Source organism: Podarcis raffonei, chromosome 16 (genome assembly GCF_027172205.1).
Source record: "Podarcis raffonei isolate rPodRaf1 chromosome 16, rPodRaf1.pri, whole genome shotgun sequence".
Classification (NCBI taxonomy): domain Eukaryota; kingdom Metazoa; phylum Chordata; class Lepidosauria; order Squamata; family Lacertidae; genus Podarcis; species Podarcis raffonei.
In genome coordinates this window covers 19444576-19459820 of record NC_070617.1, presented here as the reverse complement: position 1 = coordinate 19459820, position 15245 = coordinate 19444576, and the positions used below count along the sequence as shown (strand labels likewise).

At 46.0% G+C, this 15245-nt stretch overlaps 1 protein-coding gene across 2 annotated transcripts in view; it reads right to left on the bottom strand.

Annotated features, from left to right (window-relative positions):
• Window positions 1-15245, bottom strand: part of KSR2 (kinase suppressor of ras 2) — a 190982-nt gene that overhangs the window by 47464 nt on the left and 128273 nt on the right. For both annotated transcript variants that reach the window (XM_053368015.1, XM_053368016.1), the window contains 4 exons: window positions 14250-14291; window positions 13154-13217; window positions 3632-3680; window positions 1854-2215 (listed from right to left, as the gene is read on the bottom strand). In XM_053368015.1, coding sequence (XP_053223990.1) covers window positions 1854-2215; window positions 3632-3680; window positions 13154-13217; window positions 14250-14291 — 517 coding nt within the window. The remainder of the gene's footprint in view (window positions 1-1853; window positions 2216-3631; window positions 3681-13153; window positions 13218-14249; window positions 14292-15245) is intronic.

Below are 15245 nucleotides of genomic sequence, written 5' to 3'. Positions count from 1 at the left end.
CAGCAGGCACAAATAAAAACGTTTCACGTATCGATTTAATGAGCTGAGCTAGAAGCCTCGGGAGGAAGACCAGCTCCCAGCTGAAGAAGATAAACACTCAGTGATTGTGGCCTGAGAATGTCGCAATTAGACTGAGGGCAATCCAGTCATGTTGCCCTTTGACCTTAGAAAGGAGGCTGGGAACTGACAGAGAGCCGAGCAGGAAACCCTGCAGACCAAGATTAAGGCATCAAGCACACAGTCGTAGTGTAGCTAGCTCATCAAGCTGTCAAGAATAAGACCTTGGATGTGCTTTGCGGATTTCCACGAGGAAAAGCAGTGCCTCTTAGCCGAGAGAACTGGCAATTCGGTGCGAACACACCAAAGGGGGGTGTTTTAAATGCAGTTTTACACTCTCCGGTGTTGAACAGGTGGGAAGTCGGGGCAACCTTTGCACAGACGGCTTCCTTTGGAGAGGCACATCCTGCAGTCTTCCAGGTTACCTGGAACCATCTGTTTATCTAAGGGCATGCAAAGTGCCCCTCCCTGTGACAGGTGAACCATGTTCAGGGAGGGAGAGCCCAGGTGTTGTGGGGGCATTTGGGGGGTTAGGGGGTGCAATGTCCTGGCCCATACTGGCTGCAGTACTTGGACCAGGATTTTGTTTTCTGCTTGAAACATTAACATTAAAATCAGTACAGTACACAAGCAAGGCATGGGTTACCAGCACAGATGGCAATGGCTAGCAAGCTCAGATGTTGATCCAATGGCTGGCACGCTCCCTGGTCCCCTGTTATATGCTGCTTCTGGATGCAGAGGTGACATATAGCCATCATGAGCAGTAACAATTGATCATTTTATCATCATTGAATTTGTTGCATTCATCCCTTTAAAATCCATCATAGTCCTATGGATGAGATTGCAAGAAGAGGCCTGCTGGATCAGGCCAATGCCCCATCTAGTCCAGCATCCTGTTCCCACCATGGCCTACCAGAAACCCCAATGGATCTCACAAGCAGGACCCAAGCACAAAAGTCCTCTCCCCTCCTGTGATTTCCAGTAACTGGCATTCAGAAGCATTACTACTCACCACTGTGGCGAGTAAACACTGATAGCCTTATCCTCCGTGAATTTGTCAAATCCTCTTTTAAAGCCATCCAAGGATGTCACTGTATCTTGTGGCAGTGAATTCCACAGGTTAGCTTCTCCAAGTGACGTTGCCAGTATCCTACCAGGAAGTGGCTCCTGACGCTTAGCCAAAGTCTGCTTCCCTGAAATTTCCACATTTGGGGCTGTAGCCAGCATTCCCTGTCCACTAGCACAAGAGTTTAAAGATTGCACGACAAAGGAATCCAGTGCTGTGAGGGAGAGCTAGTTGTGCAACAGCTGATTCTGGTTGTGAAGTATGTTGCGCAACAATTTTTATGTTTTCTCTCGCACGGCCGATTTTTCCATTCTCTAGCGCAACAGCTGATCCTTGTTGTACAATCTGCTGCACAACAACAGTGAATGCAACTGGCATTTGCTATGGCTGTTATTTTTAGCCCACAAATGTTATCCAAATTATTATATGATTTACTGCATTGTTTTTAATAATAATAATAATAATTTTTAATAATTTTATTATTTTTACCCAGCCCATCTGGCTGGGTTTCCCCAGCCACTCTTTGACATTTCCCTTTCACTGGAATGCATCAAAATTAATCATGTATTTAATAATCAGTCATGGCAGACAGCAAGAAGAACAGTGCAGGTTTTAGCAGAAGCCAAACTGCAGCGGAATGGAAACAACGCTGATTGCAAGGAATGCGGGACGGGGTGGGAATTGCTGCTTCCTCCTATCCCTAAGGTGGTACTTAAGTGATACGGCTTACCTGGTGATGATAGCCAGGTGGGGAGGGCTCATGCAAGCCCCCATGAACAGCACCACGTTCTCGTGCCGCGTCTGCCTGTATGCCATCACTTCCCTCTTGAAGGCTTTCAGCTGGTCCTCGTTATCGCGCTCAATGTCGATCAGGCGGATGGCCACCTCGCCGTGCCAGCGGCCGTGAAAGACCTGCCCGAAGCGGCCCTTTCCAATCAACTCGCCAATCTCCAGCTGCTCAAAGGGGATGTCCCACTCCTGGAGGAAGATGCTGGTCTGGCTGGCCTTGCGGGGGAAGTTGCGGGCAGAGAGGAGCGAGAGGTTCATCTCCTCGAAATCGTCCTCCGATTCTTCGTCGTTTCCCTGTTCATTCTGGGGGTGGGGAAAACAAGAGAGATTTGTTTTAATGCAAGTGGAGGTGATATCCATCGTCCCTGCATGGGGACACCATTCACTTCTCAATCACCTGATGGCACAATGATGTCAGGTGTCCCACTTTCATCCTGTGTGTGTGCATCACTTTGAAACCCTGGCAATCAGCTGATTGTAGGGCTTGGGAAAAAACTGTGCACAGGGCTTTACAGGTGGCACTAATCAGTGGACTGGTGGTGCCTGAAACCTCCTTTTTGGACCAGCCTTGTTTTTACCTGCCCTGCGCCAGATGTCCCATACAACATCAGTTGTAGGAAATATGGGCATGGCTTGACCAAAACAGCCACATGGGCCAAATGTGCAGCTCTGGTGGGCCTGATTAGGCCCACAAGCTGGAGGCCACCCAATCATGTTTTAAAGCAGATATGAGGAACCTTTGGACTGCCAGCTGTTGTTGAACTCCCATCATCCATGGCCATTGCTCATGATCTGTGGGGCTGACGAGAGATGCAGATAAGCAACATCTGGAGGGCCAAAGGGTTTCCCACACCTGTTTTAGAATCTATTTTATCTAGGATATCAAACGCTCCAACACAGCATCAGCTAGCCCTCAAGCTATGGATACCTGACAAGCCCTGAAAAAGCAGGCATGTAACACAAGGTCATGGGTTTGATCCCCATATGGGTGCAAATTCCTGCATTGCAGGGGTTTGGACTAGATGATCCATGGGGTCCCTTTCAACTCTATGATTCTACTCTTTTAAGATGGGCTTGGGTGTCAAATGTGTTCATGCGAGACAACCACAGATCACTACAGGTCAGGTTAGATGGCCCAGAGCATTTTGTGATTGTCAGTGGACAGGACATCAAGCTGGAAGGAGAGGCAGGCATTCGGTGGGGAAAACCCACAAAAGACCTCTGACTCCCAGGAATAGGGGGGAGCCCACCACATGATTCTCCTTCCTGTGTGGTGCAGGGTGCTCCTTCACAAGCGATTTCTTGGGAGAGAAGCCACTTGCAAAGGAGCAGGATCGGTGCCTGTGCTGAACACAGGTACCGATTCTGCCTGCTGCAAGGCTTTCCTTCGGAAGAGGTTTCCTTGCAGAGAAGATGCTTGCAAAGGAGCAGCATCAGCACCTCTGCTGAACAGCTGTTCAGCACAGACGCCGATTCTGCCTGCTGCAAGGCTCTCCTTTGCAAAGGCACACCTGCAGAATTAAGCCCCCTGCTCTTGGTCAGAAGCGGAGGTGGGAGAGGGGATGCTGTATGTTTAATTAGGTAAATAATAATAAAATGCCTTGCCCTCAAGCTACTTTGGGATCAAATTCAAGGTGGGGTGGGTCACCCTGATTCAGGACTCCTGAATTGAGGCCATGGGATGGATGGGGTGGTCACCAATTCTTGTGTGCTTCTTACCTCAGAGGTTGGTTCCACTTCAATTTGAAGTAATGGGTTTCCTTCCAGGCTGCAGAGAAAACCAAATGTTGCAAATTATTAAGACTTGAAAGTTAGAAGCGCCAGGAGCACAGGGAAAGCTACCTTCTACAGAAGGTCCATCCAGCTCAGCATTGTCAACACTGACCATCAGTGGGTCTCCAAGCAGGGGACATCCCCAGTCCAACTTGAAGATGCCAGGGGGTTGAGCTTTGGACATTCTGCATGCAAAACAGATGCTCTAAGGGCTGAATTATTCCCACTTGAAAATCAATGGGACCAAACTTGTCAGGAGTAACTAACTTGCCCTGCTGATGTCAACAGGACTGAAGGATGTCTAACTGAGGTTGCATCTGCACCACCATACATTGAATGCAGTATCATACAAGTTTAAACAGTCATGCCTTCTCCCAGAGAATCCTGGGAGCTATAATTTATTAAGGGTGCTGAGAGTTGTGAGGAGATGATCCTGCTTTAAATGTACAATGCAGATGGGACCTTGGTCTCCATGGCAAGAGTCATTAAGCTCCCCCAGAATTTTCTTGAATGGGGGGCTTGAGAAGAGTCGTGGGAGATTGCCTCCCTTTGCAAATGAACAAAGGGCTGCAGTTTCTACAGCGAGTCACGTAAAAAGAATTATGGGATGCTGTTCTCTTCTTATGCCCTTCAAACAATCGAATGGGTCACTGCTCAAAGGCTTATAATACGAAGAAGGGAGGAAACACCAACCAAACAACCTTATAGACGAAATTATCCCTGTGTTATAATGCATGTCATCAACGAAGCACAGTTAATTTTGCCGAACAGCAACAATACGTTTGAAGCTCAGTGAAAATATAAATAGATCTGCAGGCCAAAGAGTCATTTCTTGTGAATCAGTTTGATGGGAGGCCAGACCCAATATGAGGTTGGGGCTTATCTCATAATTTCTCTTCCCTCTGCACGCTCCCCACCCCCACTAACAGAAAGGCCACTAGTTTTCTGAAATATGACATGTCCGTGATGAGGGTTTTCATCTGAAATGAAATGATTGTTTGACCCAGCCAGCCATACTGATGACTGGTGAAACAATTGGAAGATATGCAACAATTTATATAGGTATGGTTGATTGATTGACAAGCAAATTGTTTGCCGTAATGACAGATGGGGTGTCTGTGGACGAAGGACATTTTTATCTCAAGGACTTCCGGCAGAATGAAACGCGTCTCTGTATGCACAGAAGCCACATTCGCACCATACATTCAAAGCACTATGATGCCACTTTTAAACAGTTGTGGCTTCCCCCAAAGGATTCTGGGAGTTGCAGTTTGTTAAGGGTGCCAAAAGTTGTTTGGAGGCCCCCTAACAACTCTCAGCACCCATCACAAAACTATAGCTCCCAGGATTCTTTGGAGGAAACCAGGAGTGTTTAAAGAGGTAACCTAGTGCTTTCAATGCAGAATGTGGCCTGAGACACATTATCACCTTTGTCCAAGGATGTAATATAGGCCAGGTCCTGTCTTGTGGGAGGGAGTTCCATAGTTTAAGTATGAACTGCATAAAGAAGAGCTTTATTTTGTCTATCCTGAATCTTTCTATGTCCATTTTCATTAGATGTCCCTGAGAGATAGTATTAAGAGAGAGGAAGACCATCTTTTCCCTATCCACTTTCTCTACCCCATGCATAATTTTATACACCCCTATTACTTTTGGGAACCTCATATTGAAACCACTGCCTTGTTTTTGAAAGCCCATTTTGCTTTCAAACTGATTGGCACTTAACCACCCACATTTGCCATTAGAGGGAAGGCTGAGTTGAACTTCCCCTAACTGAAGATTGTTTGCCCTTGATGTGTCCTAAAACTAGCATCTTACCTCCGTACCCTTCCTTCGGTGTCATGGCAATCAATGTGGAGGGGGAGAAAATAAACTAAAGTAACTGAAACAGTCCTGCGAACAGCAAATGCATTTTTATTTATATTTTAAATGGTGTCATTGCTGCTGTTTTCAAAAGCAGGGGGCCATGGTGCATTCCTGACAGTGCACTTTCACTCCAGAGACAAAATCAGGCGATTTAGGAATGCCGAAATGCAGACAAGGAGAATTTTGCAAGCGTCTCCGAATGCAAGCAAAATGCGACGTACTAAGAAACAGGCAAAGTTAGCCACAAAATTGACACTGGCTTGGAGGGAAGAAGATTGAACATCCCTCTTGAGCCCCCTAAGAATCACGCTGAGGCCATTTCTAATGTTGACTCCTCAGTCATGTCTCCGGAGTCCTGTTTAGTTCGGAGGGATATTCAAATTATTGCAAACAAGTGGTATGAGCCACTTGGCTTCACTGCTAGGGAATACACCTAGTTGCCGATTCCATTTTTCACCTGTGTTTTCATTGATTGCCAGCTAATCTCCCCCAGGCCTGGAGCCAGAGATTGCAGTAATAGCCGAGGCGCTGGCAGCACAAAGCTCCTCACCTAACATTATTTCTCCTCCCAGTCCAACTCTCTCCGTTTCGTATTTCAGATGAACAGAGAGGGCACCTTTTAATGAAGCAACAGCAAGGAGTGAATTTAGAGCCCAGAGATTGTCTACTTAGACCAATAAAGACTGATGGTGAGAGGTTCCAGGGAGAAACTATTCACTAAGCATTCATCCTGATTTGTTTGCAGGGCTGGTTAGATAACATCGATCTACAGAGTCACCTCAGAGCAAGAGTTACCCCATAGCTCCCAGTTCAGGAGTGTGTCCACCCCTGTTGTTCAGCCCAGACACTGAGGTCCAGCTCCAAGGGCCTTCTGGCAGTTCCCTCACTGTGAGAGCTTCACTATACAGCTTCTGGAGAATGCTGAAGATGCAACTCTTAACCCTGACATTTGATCCTTGAGCTTTAGGTTTCTAAGACCCACCTTATTTTTGTGGTTGTAAGTTGTTTCAAACTGTTTTTAATATTGTGCTTTAGTGTTGTAACCTCCCCTGGGATGGTAGGGTGAAGGGCTGGTAAATAATAATTATAATGCGATAGTGAAGGCAACGTATAAAAGTAAGGGAAATTGCTTTGCAAAAATATGCAGTATTAGGCAAAACTGCATACAAAATTGGGTACGTTAAGACAAATTCCTACTAGAATGCTAATGAATATTCATGGGGATTTAGAAAAGAAAACAGGAATGGAAAAGAAAGGAATCTCAAACAGGAATGGAAATGTGGAGAACTGGCGACTGGAAAACGAAAAGAACCAAAATTGACCGATTTGCCCGTCCCTAGTTGAGACTTGGTTGAAATTTCAAAAATTAAGCTGAGGCTGAGCCTCCCTGTAAGGAGAAATGCCGTTGTTTTCAGCTCAGGTGCGGCAGCCATCACAAACAGGTCCCTTTTCCATCAAGGGTTTCTCAGCAGGGAGAGCGAGCGGGAGCAAAGCCTTCTGGGAGTCATTTGCCTGCAACTTTACACAAACACCTGCAAAGACTGAATTGCCTTCAGTAAGTTTGTGGGGCAGAGCGGGGGGGGAGGCGGGAGAGGAGAGACATTAATTTTTAAAAGCGGGAGCCGACTTTGGCAATTCGTCTGTAAGCCCCGAGTTAGAGCAGCGGAGGATTCTTTAATCTGCTGCGCACAAACAGCTGCCACTCTGAGATCTCGAGCCTCGCAGAGAAGTCAATTACTCCTGCCTAAAAGCCTGGGAGAAGAAGCCTTCCCAGTGGGACTGGCAGGCCGGTCGCTTCCCGCATCACGAGCGCTGTCCCCTGCTCTGCGTTCCCTTCGCTTTGACCTTTGCAATCCAACACAAGCTTATCAAGTTATGAGCAGCGGCCAAAGCCAGGGGCTCCATGGATCTGTTTCTCAGCCCTTTATCATTACTGTATTTAAGCAAAGGATGGAGTCCGTACATCCCCGTGTGGGACCCAAAGGCACAGAGAACTGACACAGGAGATCTGTTCCATTGCATATTTTAATTAGGGAGACTTATATTTCAATGTTGATTGTTTTATTGTGCATATTCATTATCCTTTCTGTCTTGTATTTTATTCGGTGAACCACCCTGAGATCTTATGATGAAGGGCAGTGTATAAATCTAACTTCTTCACTTTTAATAGCATTGTGGATGTTTGAGGCATTGGTTCTGAGGTTCGAAGCCCCACACAGCTTGGGACCAGGTTATAAGAACATAACAAAAGCCTGATGGATCAGCCCAATGGTCCATCTATTCCAGCATCCTCTTCTCACAGTGGCCATTCAGATGCCTGTGGAAAGCCTGCAAGTGGGACATAAGCGCCACAGCACTCAGAGGCAGAATGCCTTCGGCAGTGGATGGAGAATATATAAAATATTGTCTCTCCCTTTATATACCCAGCCGGTCACCAAGTTGTGCAGGAGAGGGTCTCCTGTGGGTAGCATCTCATCAGGAAATCCATTCTGTGCAACAGAACAACTGGGCCTTTGGAACTCCCTCCCCTTATACATCAGACAGGCACCTCCTCTCCTGTCTTTTTCTTTGCCTTCGCTTTTCAACAACGCTTTGAGTTGTCTGCATCTGTATTGGATCTGAATTTGTTTTTGCATATGAAAACGTTTTAATCGCGTGAGTTCTTCCCCTGCCCCCAAATTGCTGTAAGCTTAAAATGCATTTTAAATGTGTACTTTAGTGCCAATTTCTGTACTTTTCTTTATTTTTTTTAAAAAAGCCTGCAGATTAACATAGGAATGGAGCCAGATGGATGCATGAGTAAACAAAGACGAAAGTGGCAGGAACCACTTGCTGTAAATTTCAAGAGGGGGAGGGCGCTGTTCGGGCTTCTGCCTTCGGGCTTCCCATTGGGGCATCTGGTGGTGAGAACTGGGCTAAATGGGCCCCACTCTGGCCTGATCCGGCAAAGCTCTTCTTAGGACTGATTCATCCATCCATGAGCATATAATGCGGAGGAAAGCAGAAATGTGTGTCCAGATTTGCAACTGGAATAAGTGGTACCTTGGATTACAGACGCTTCAGGTTACAGACGCTTCAGGTTACAGACTCTGCTAACCCAGAAATAGTACCTCGGGTTAAGAACTTTGCTTCAGGGTGAGAACAGAAATTGTGCTCTGGCGGCGTGGCGGCAGCAGGAGGCCCCATTAGCTAAAGTGGTGCTTCAGGTTAAGAACAGTTTCAGGTTAAGAATGGACCTCAGGAACGAAATAAGTACTTAACCCAAGGTACCACTGTATAGGAAGCTGCTTTGTACCAGGTGAATCTTTCTAGCTTCTCCTGTTAAGAAAACAGCACACGTTCACAAACTGCTGCACCCCAACTTCAATCGGCTGTGATGGACCTATAGGCTCTTCCTACCAAATAATTTGTAAAGGTAAAGGGACCCCTGACCATTAGGTCCAGTCGTGGCCGACTCTGGGGTTGCGGCGCTCATCTCGCTGTACTGGCCGAGGGAGCCAGCGTACAGCTTCCAGGTCATGTGGGCAGCATGACTAAGCCGCTTCTGGAGAACCAGAGCAGCGCACGGAAACACCAGTTACCTTCCCGCCGAAGTGGTACCTATTTATCTACTTGCACTTTGACGTGCTTTTGAACTGCTAGGATGGCAGGAGCAGGGACCAAGAAACGGGAGCTCACCCCGTCGCGGGGATTCGAACCACTGACCTTCTGATTGGCAAGTCCTAGGCTCTGTGGTTTAACCCACAGCGCCACCCACGTCCCAGACCAAATAATTACTAATGTTTTAAAACAGGGGCTATTGGGGGGGCACGTGGACACTGCCTTGCCATAAGGGCATAGGAAGTGTCTGCTGGGTCAGGCCAACGGTCCATGTAGTCCAGCCTCCTGCTCTCACAGTGAATAAGCAGATGCCCATTGTGGGAAACAATTGAGCAATTCGAGCAAAAGAACAACAATCTCCTCTCCTGCAGTTTCCAGCACCTGGGGGCAGAGCATAGTCTTCATGGCTAGCATCCATCAATAGCCCTCTCTTTCATGATTTTGTCCAATCCTCTTTTAAAGGAGCGTCTCCACCCCCATCGTTCTGCCCGGACACTGAGGTCCAGTGCCAAGGGCCTTCTGGCAGTTCCCTCACTGCGAGAAGCCAAGTTACAAGGAACCAGGCAGAGGGCCTTCTCAGTAGTGGCACCTGCCCTGTGGAATGCCCTCCCACCAGATGTCAAAGAGGAAAACAACTACCAGGCTTTTAGAAGATATCTGAAGGCAGCCCTGTTTAGGGACGCTTATAATGTTTAATAGACTATTGTATTTTAATATTCTGTTGGAAGCCACCCAGAGCGGCTGTGGAAACCCAGCCAGATGGGTGGGGTATAAATAATAAATTATTATTATTATTATTATTATTATTATTATTATTATTATTAAGCCATCCAAGTTGGTAGCCATCACTGCCTCCTGTGGGAGGGAGTTCCACAGTTTAACTATGTGATGTGTGAAGAAGTACTTTCTTTTCTCTGCCCTGAATCTTGCAACATTTGGTGTCATTGAATGTTGACAAGTTCTGGTGTTGCGAGAGAGGGGCGAAAAACTTTTCCCTTTCTCTATGCCTCAGTCAGTCAGCCTGCCTGCCGTCCTCCTTTTGACTTTGGGCGGCCCTGGCTGTCAGCTTCCTCTTTGTTGGTCTGAGTTTTGTTTTTGTAGAACTTAGCAGGGAGGAAGACTGGGTGGCTCTGCCTGCCATGGGCTCTGTCGCCACCTACTGTTGGCCTCCTTGCCTTCTGCCCTTCCAGTCAGCCCCCATGGGAACAAGCCACCCCTAGCCAGAGGGTGAACAGACAGGAGATGGAGATCTTGGTGTCATTTGCAATAGAACAGCAAATGGTTTCTGACTCTGAAGTTTTTGAGAGCAACAAGAACATAGTAACTCTTCCCGCCTAATTTAGGGGGCTAATATGAAAAAAGCTAAACAGGCGTGTTCTTTTTGTGTGAAAGGACTGCCAGGCCAGTTAAATTATGTAGGGATGGGGAACAAATCTGATTCGGTTTGAATTTAAAGCACAGTAGCTATCAAATTTTCTCTTTTCAAAATAATACAGGAACTGAAACACAGCCTCCTTTGAAATTCAGGCTTACCCAAATTTCATGGCACAGTTTTCCAACCAGCCAAAGTTTACAGAAATGCACATATGAAGCAGATATGTGTATAAAAATGAATATATTAGAGAAAATAACATACGAAACAGGCATTATATCAGGAGAAAATGTTTGCAAAAGTGTATGAGCCTCAGCCAAAACTCCTTGCAAAAATGTGTCTGTTAGGAGAAATGCACACTGAATTGTTGAAAGGTTGTTGTTTTGGGTTTTTTAAAAGGCAAATTGCTGCAGAAATGTGGAGAAGTGAAGTTAAGATTCGGAAAATAAGAACCAAGATTGACAGATCCTACCACTCCTAGTCACTAGAAACAAATCTCTGAGCTCAGGATGCGATCAGAGGCACCTATTCTTTCATTCTGCCTGGATGTCTCTGGCACCTGACTGTGGCTGGTAGATCATGGGGTTCTAGTGAAAAAAACAAACTAGATCTGACAAGAAGTCTGCCTGCCCCTGTTTTGAAACTCTCTCTGCTCCCGGCTCATTTTCTCCCAGCTCCGTTCTGTCCACCTGCAGCTTCCCCTTCACAGTTCTGATGAGTGAGAATCTTGTACGGCTGTGCACCTTATTAGTTCGAAACCCGTCTCCCTTTTCCTATTGTTCTCCTGTCTTTTGTCCTTTCAGTGGTGAGCCTTCTTTAACAAGTGACAGCTCTGTTTACTTTATTTCTACAGCCCTTCACATTCACCATAAGCAAGCACAAAGGTGAAGTCAGCAGCCTCTGTTTTACCAGGAAGTGAAATTTGCACAGCACAATGTAGAAGCACAGCTCTTTCCCAGGCAGCGCAACTGAGTGAAGCACCTCTTGCCCAGCACAACTTAGATATATACCATATTTACCCAAATCAAATGCTCACCATTTTGGGGCCAAATTACGTTGCGAAAATTAAGGTGTGCATTAGATTCGATGGCACATTTACACTCGCCAGCACATGCTCTTTTGTTTGTTTGTTTCATGGTTCTGAAAATTGAGGTGCTCATTAGTTTCAATGGCACATTAGACTCAAGTAAATACGGTAGCTCTTGCCCAGATTAACATATTTACTTCTTTATTTCATTCCTTCATTGTAAAAAAAAATAAAAAACCACAGACACACACACCCTCAAAGTGGTTTACAAAAGATAAAACCGTAAAATCGAGAAGAAATCACAACCATACTTTAAAACATTAAAATGCTAAAACAGATTTTAAAAAACCTCCACTTTCTAAGCACAGAGATATAGCTATTGTCCACCATAACTTCGAGACATAGCTTGTCTTTCCAAAGAGCAACTGTAAGGTAACACTGATGTGTCTAAGTCAGGGATGGAGCCTGAACTGATCCTCCAAGCAATTTTTTTTAATGGCTCTCTGAAGCACCAGTGATTGTGGTAGCACAGGTAAAGATAAAAACAAATAAATAAAAATAGGTATGGGCAGAGCCTAGCACCCTGATGGGGATGCAAGTTTCCCCCTCTGTGGTTGTCAGGTTGATCAACTGAGGAGCAGAGAGCAGGTGATAGCTTGCTCCTCAGCGGACCTGCGCCAATCCGCTGAGAAAGAGGGTCTTTGTACACATGACTGGGTGTGCAAGTGAGCGGTGGCTGCACCCACTTCTGGCCATACTGGCCTGAGGAGGTTTGGTCAAGGATGCATATGGCCCCCGGGCCAAAAAAAGTTAGCCACTCCAGGTCACAGCAGTTAATACATGGGAGATCTCCTTTGAGAGTCAACATCAAAACATGTTGGGAAAACTGTCTTATATGATAGGATTGTATCCTGTGGTCTCTCTTGCACTGGCAAAAAGCTCTTCGGTCCAGCTGAGACTTACATCAGCGGAAGGGGAAAGGGGGCAATATTTGCAATTCCCCTAGAGCCCCCTGGGCTACCTCCCAAAGGGTCTCTCAACTTTCTCATAGACTCATAGACCCCTTCAATGCAAGAATCCTGCCCACAGCTGTCCCTGGGTGGGCTTGAACCACCACCATTCTGATTAGCAGCCAGACCCATGGTACCACAGACTCTCTCCTCTGGGGCAGACCTGAGGCATGGTGGGGGGGCTAGAGGAAGTCTCTGCTGCTCCAACGAGCCTTCCATCAGCACACTATGGGAAACAGCCCATTGGTACACAGCTCAGTTGGCAAGAACATCAGACTCTTAATCTCAAGATCGTGGGTTCAAGCTCCACATTGGGGGGGGGGAAATTCCTTCAAACTCTACAATCCTATGATTTTATGAAATTACTTCACCATATTAAAAAGACATTCGTGTGCACCCACCTCCCTGGCTTTCCTGTACGATTTCTTCATCTTCCCCTCCCCAACGTAAATCTGACTCTCCTAAGAGGGCATTCCAGATCCAGATTCCAGATCTACTACAATACCTACTAGGGAGAGGCAGGTTCTTCTGAGGAGAGGTCTCAATGGAGGTGGGCTTCAGAATAAGAGCAGAAATTCATGAGGACTACTCACATTGGGTTAGAATTCACTGGATGGAGGATGACTTGGGGTGCTCGGGTGGGCGTCTCGGGCACATCTGAAAGCAAAACAGGAACCTGGTTCAGAACAGGGAAAGATCACACGTGCAATTCACATACTTAGCAGTGCCCACAACATGTTGGCATAGCAAGCATCCTGCTGGCATATGTGACAAGAGGGCCAGTGTGGTGTAGTGGGTAGAGTGCCAGACCAAAAAGGGTTTAAAAAAGTGCCAGACTAAGACCTAGGAGACCATGGTTCGAATTCTCATGCAGTCATGAAGCTCACTTTGGGTGACCTTGAGCCAGTGACTATCTTTTAGCAAAACCTACACCACAGGGTTGTTGTGAGGATAAAACAAGGAAGGGAGAACCAAGTACTCTGCCTTGAGCTCCTTGAGGTAAAAGGTGTGATATAAATGTAAAAAAAATAGGTTGCAGTTTTGAGGTAGAGGAGAATAAAATCATCACTATGAGTGTGCAGCAGATTTGGCTGAGTCTAAAGCCGAATTGGGAATATTCAGAAGGATTGGTCAGGGTGCGTTGAGACAACCTCAGAAATTTGGAGAAAATCGGATTTCAAAGGCTGGCTGAGTTCCAAGTGAGGGGGCTCTTCTTATGTTCTTAATGCAAATGTAAAATTCCTTGTCCGTTGTTTTAGTTTTAGAATTTAAAATTTGACTAATAACTGATGTACACAAATGTGTGCCTTTGACCAGGATAACCCCCAATCCCCAAAGCTGCTCTGATCGAGATGCTGTTCCAACTTTTAAATACCTGCTGAAAGCTTTTCTATGCAGGCAATTAAGTTAATGGATGACTGGTTTTATCTTTTCATGTCGTTTTTATTGCATGGTTTTATGTACAGTTGTTGTGCAGTGCTTTGGTGTTGTTGTTTTAATGAACAGCGGTATACAAATTTTTAAAAAACACACAGATGGAATTGTCTTTAAACATGAACTGAGTTGAGTTTCCCATCTCTACAGGGTATGAAATTGAATGTGTGGGGAAAACTGGCCACATGTCAGATAAGATGGGTTTTTGCGCAGGAGATGCCCCTGGGAGGCTGCAGCCGTTCTCGAGAAACTTACCTGGGAAGATGAATTGCTGCTTGTATTTGTAGTAATGAGAAGCTGTAAAGGAGAACAAGGAAAGCTTAGGAAAGGTAAGTAGTCAGAGAGCACCAGAAATCAGACAGGAATGAGGCTTGTGAAACATCACCCAACAACCTCCCCCCAAAATAATTGCTTGCTTTGTATTTGTGCTCCCAGAGGATGCAGAGATGGCCATCAACCTAGATGGCTGATCTTCTCTGGGCTGAATGTTTAAGGAGACACAGAAAGGAATCTTTTGGTGGGGCAGTGCCCCCTTTGCCCCAATGGACCAGCCCTCTACAGAGTAGACGGTGTGAAGGAACTGGACTGGTTTTTTTTGAAAAAGAAATCTTGGATATCATTTGTTTTGGAAATCACGGGGTGAACCTGGGTTCCTGAAGCAAACCCAGGTCTGGCAGGTAAGAAGATCAGGAGGCGTCAAAATGAGGGTGTAAAGTGTGGCTTGTAGGCAGTCTAGTCGAGTGGATTAAGGCAAAAGTGGACCTTTTTCTGCTGTCTGTGGGCTGAGATATAAAAGCAGCTCAGGGACAGAGGAGGAGAAGCTGCTTCCTGGGAGGCCGACTAAAGACGTCCCTGGGGAGAGTGTTGATAAAGAGGAAGATTCCATGCTCCAGTTCCTGGGCTTCCCTTCAGGTGTAAACAGTTCGCTTCTGTTTTGCAACACATCATTGCTTTTGTGTACCTTTGTGTTGTCACCATTGCTGCTGCATTTTCTACATTTTGCAAAGGCCTGGGGTGGGTCTCTAGGTTTATTCTGCCCACCAAGGAAATGGTTGTATGGAGGTTTAGTTAGTTATTTACTGCTTCTGTCCACTATATTTCTGTTCTAGAACAAAACTGTTTTGTCTCAGTGCTGTGGGCTGTCAAGACAGGACATAATATTTTTCCCTTTTATCTGATGAGAGAGTACACACACACACACACGTATGACCAAGCTGCATTTTTGCAATGGTAGGCAAATGAAATCGGAGT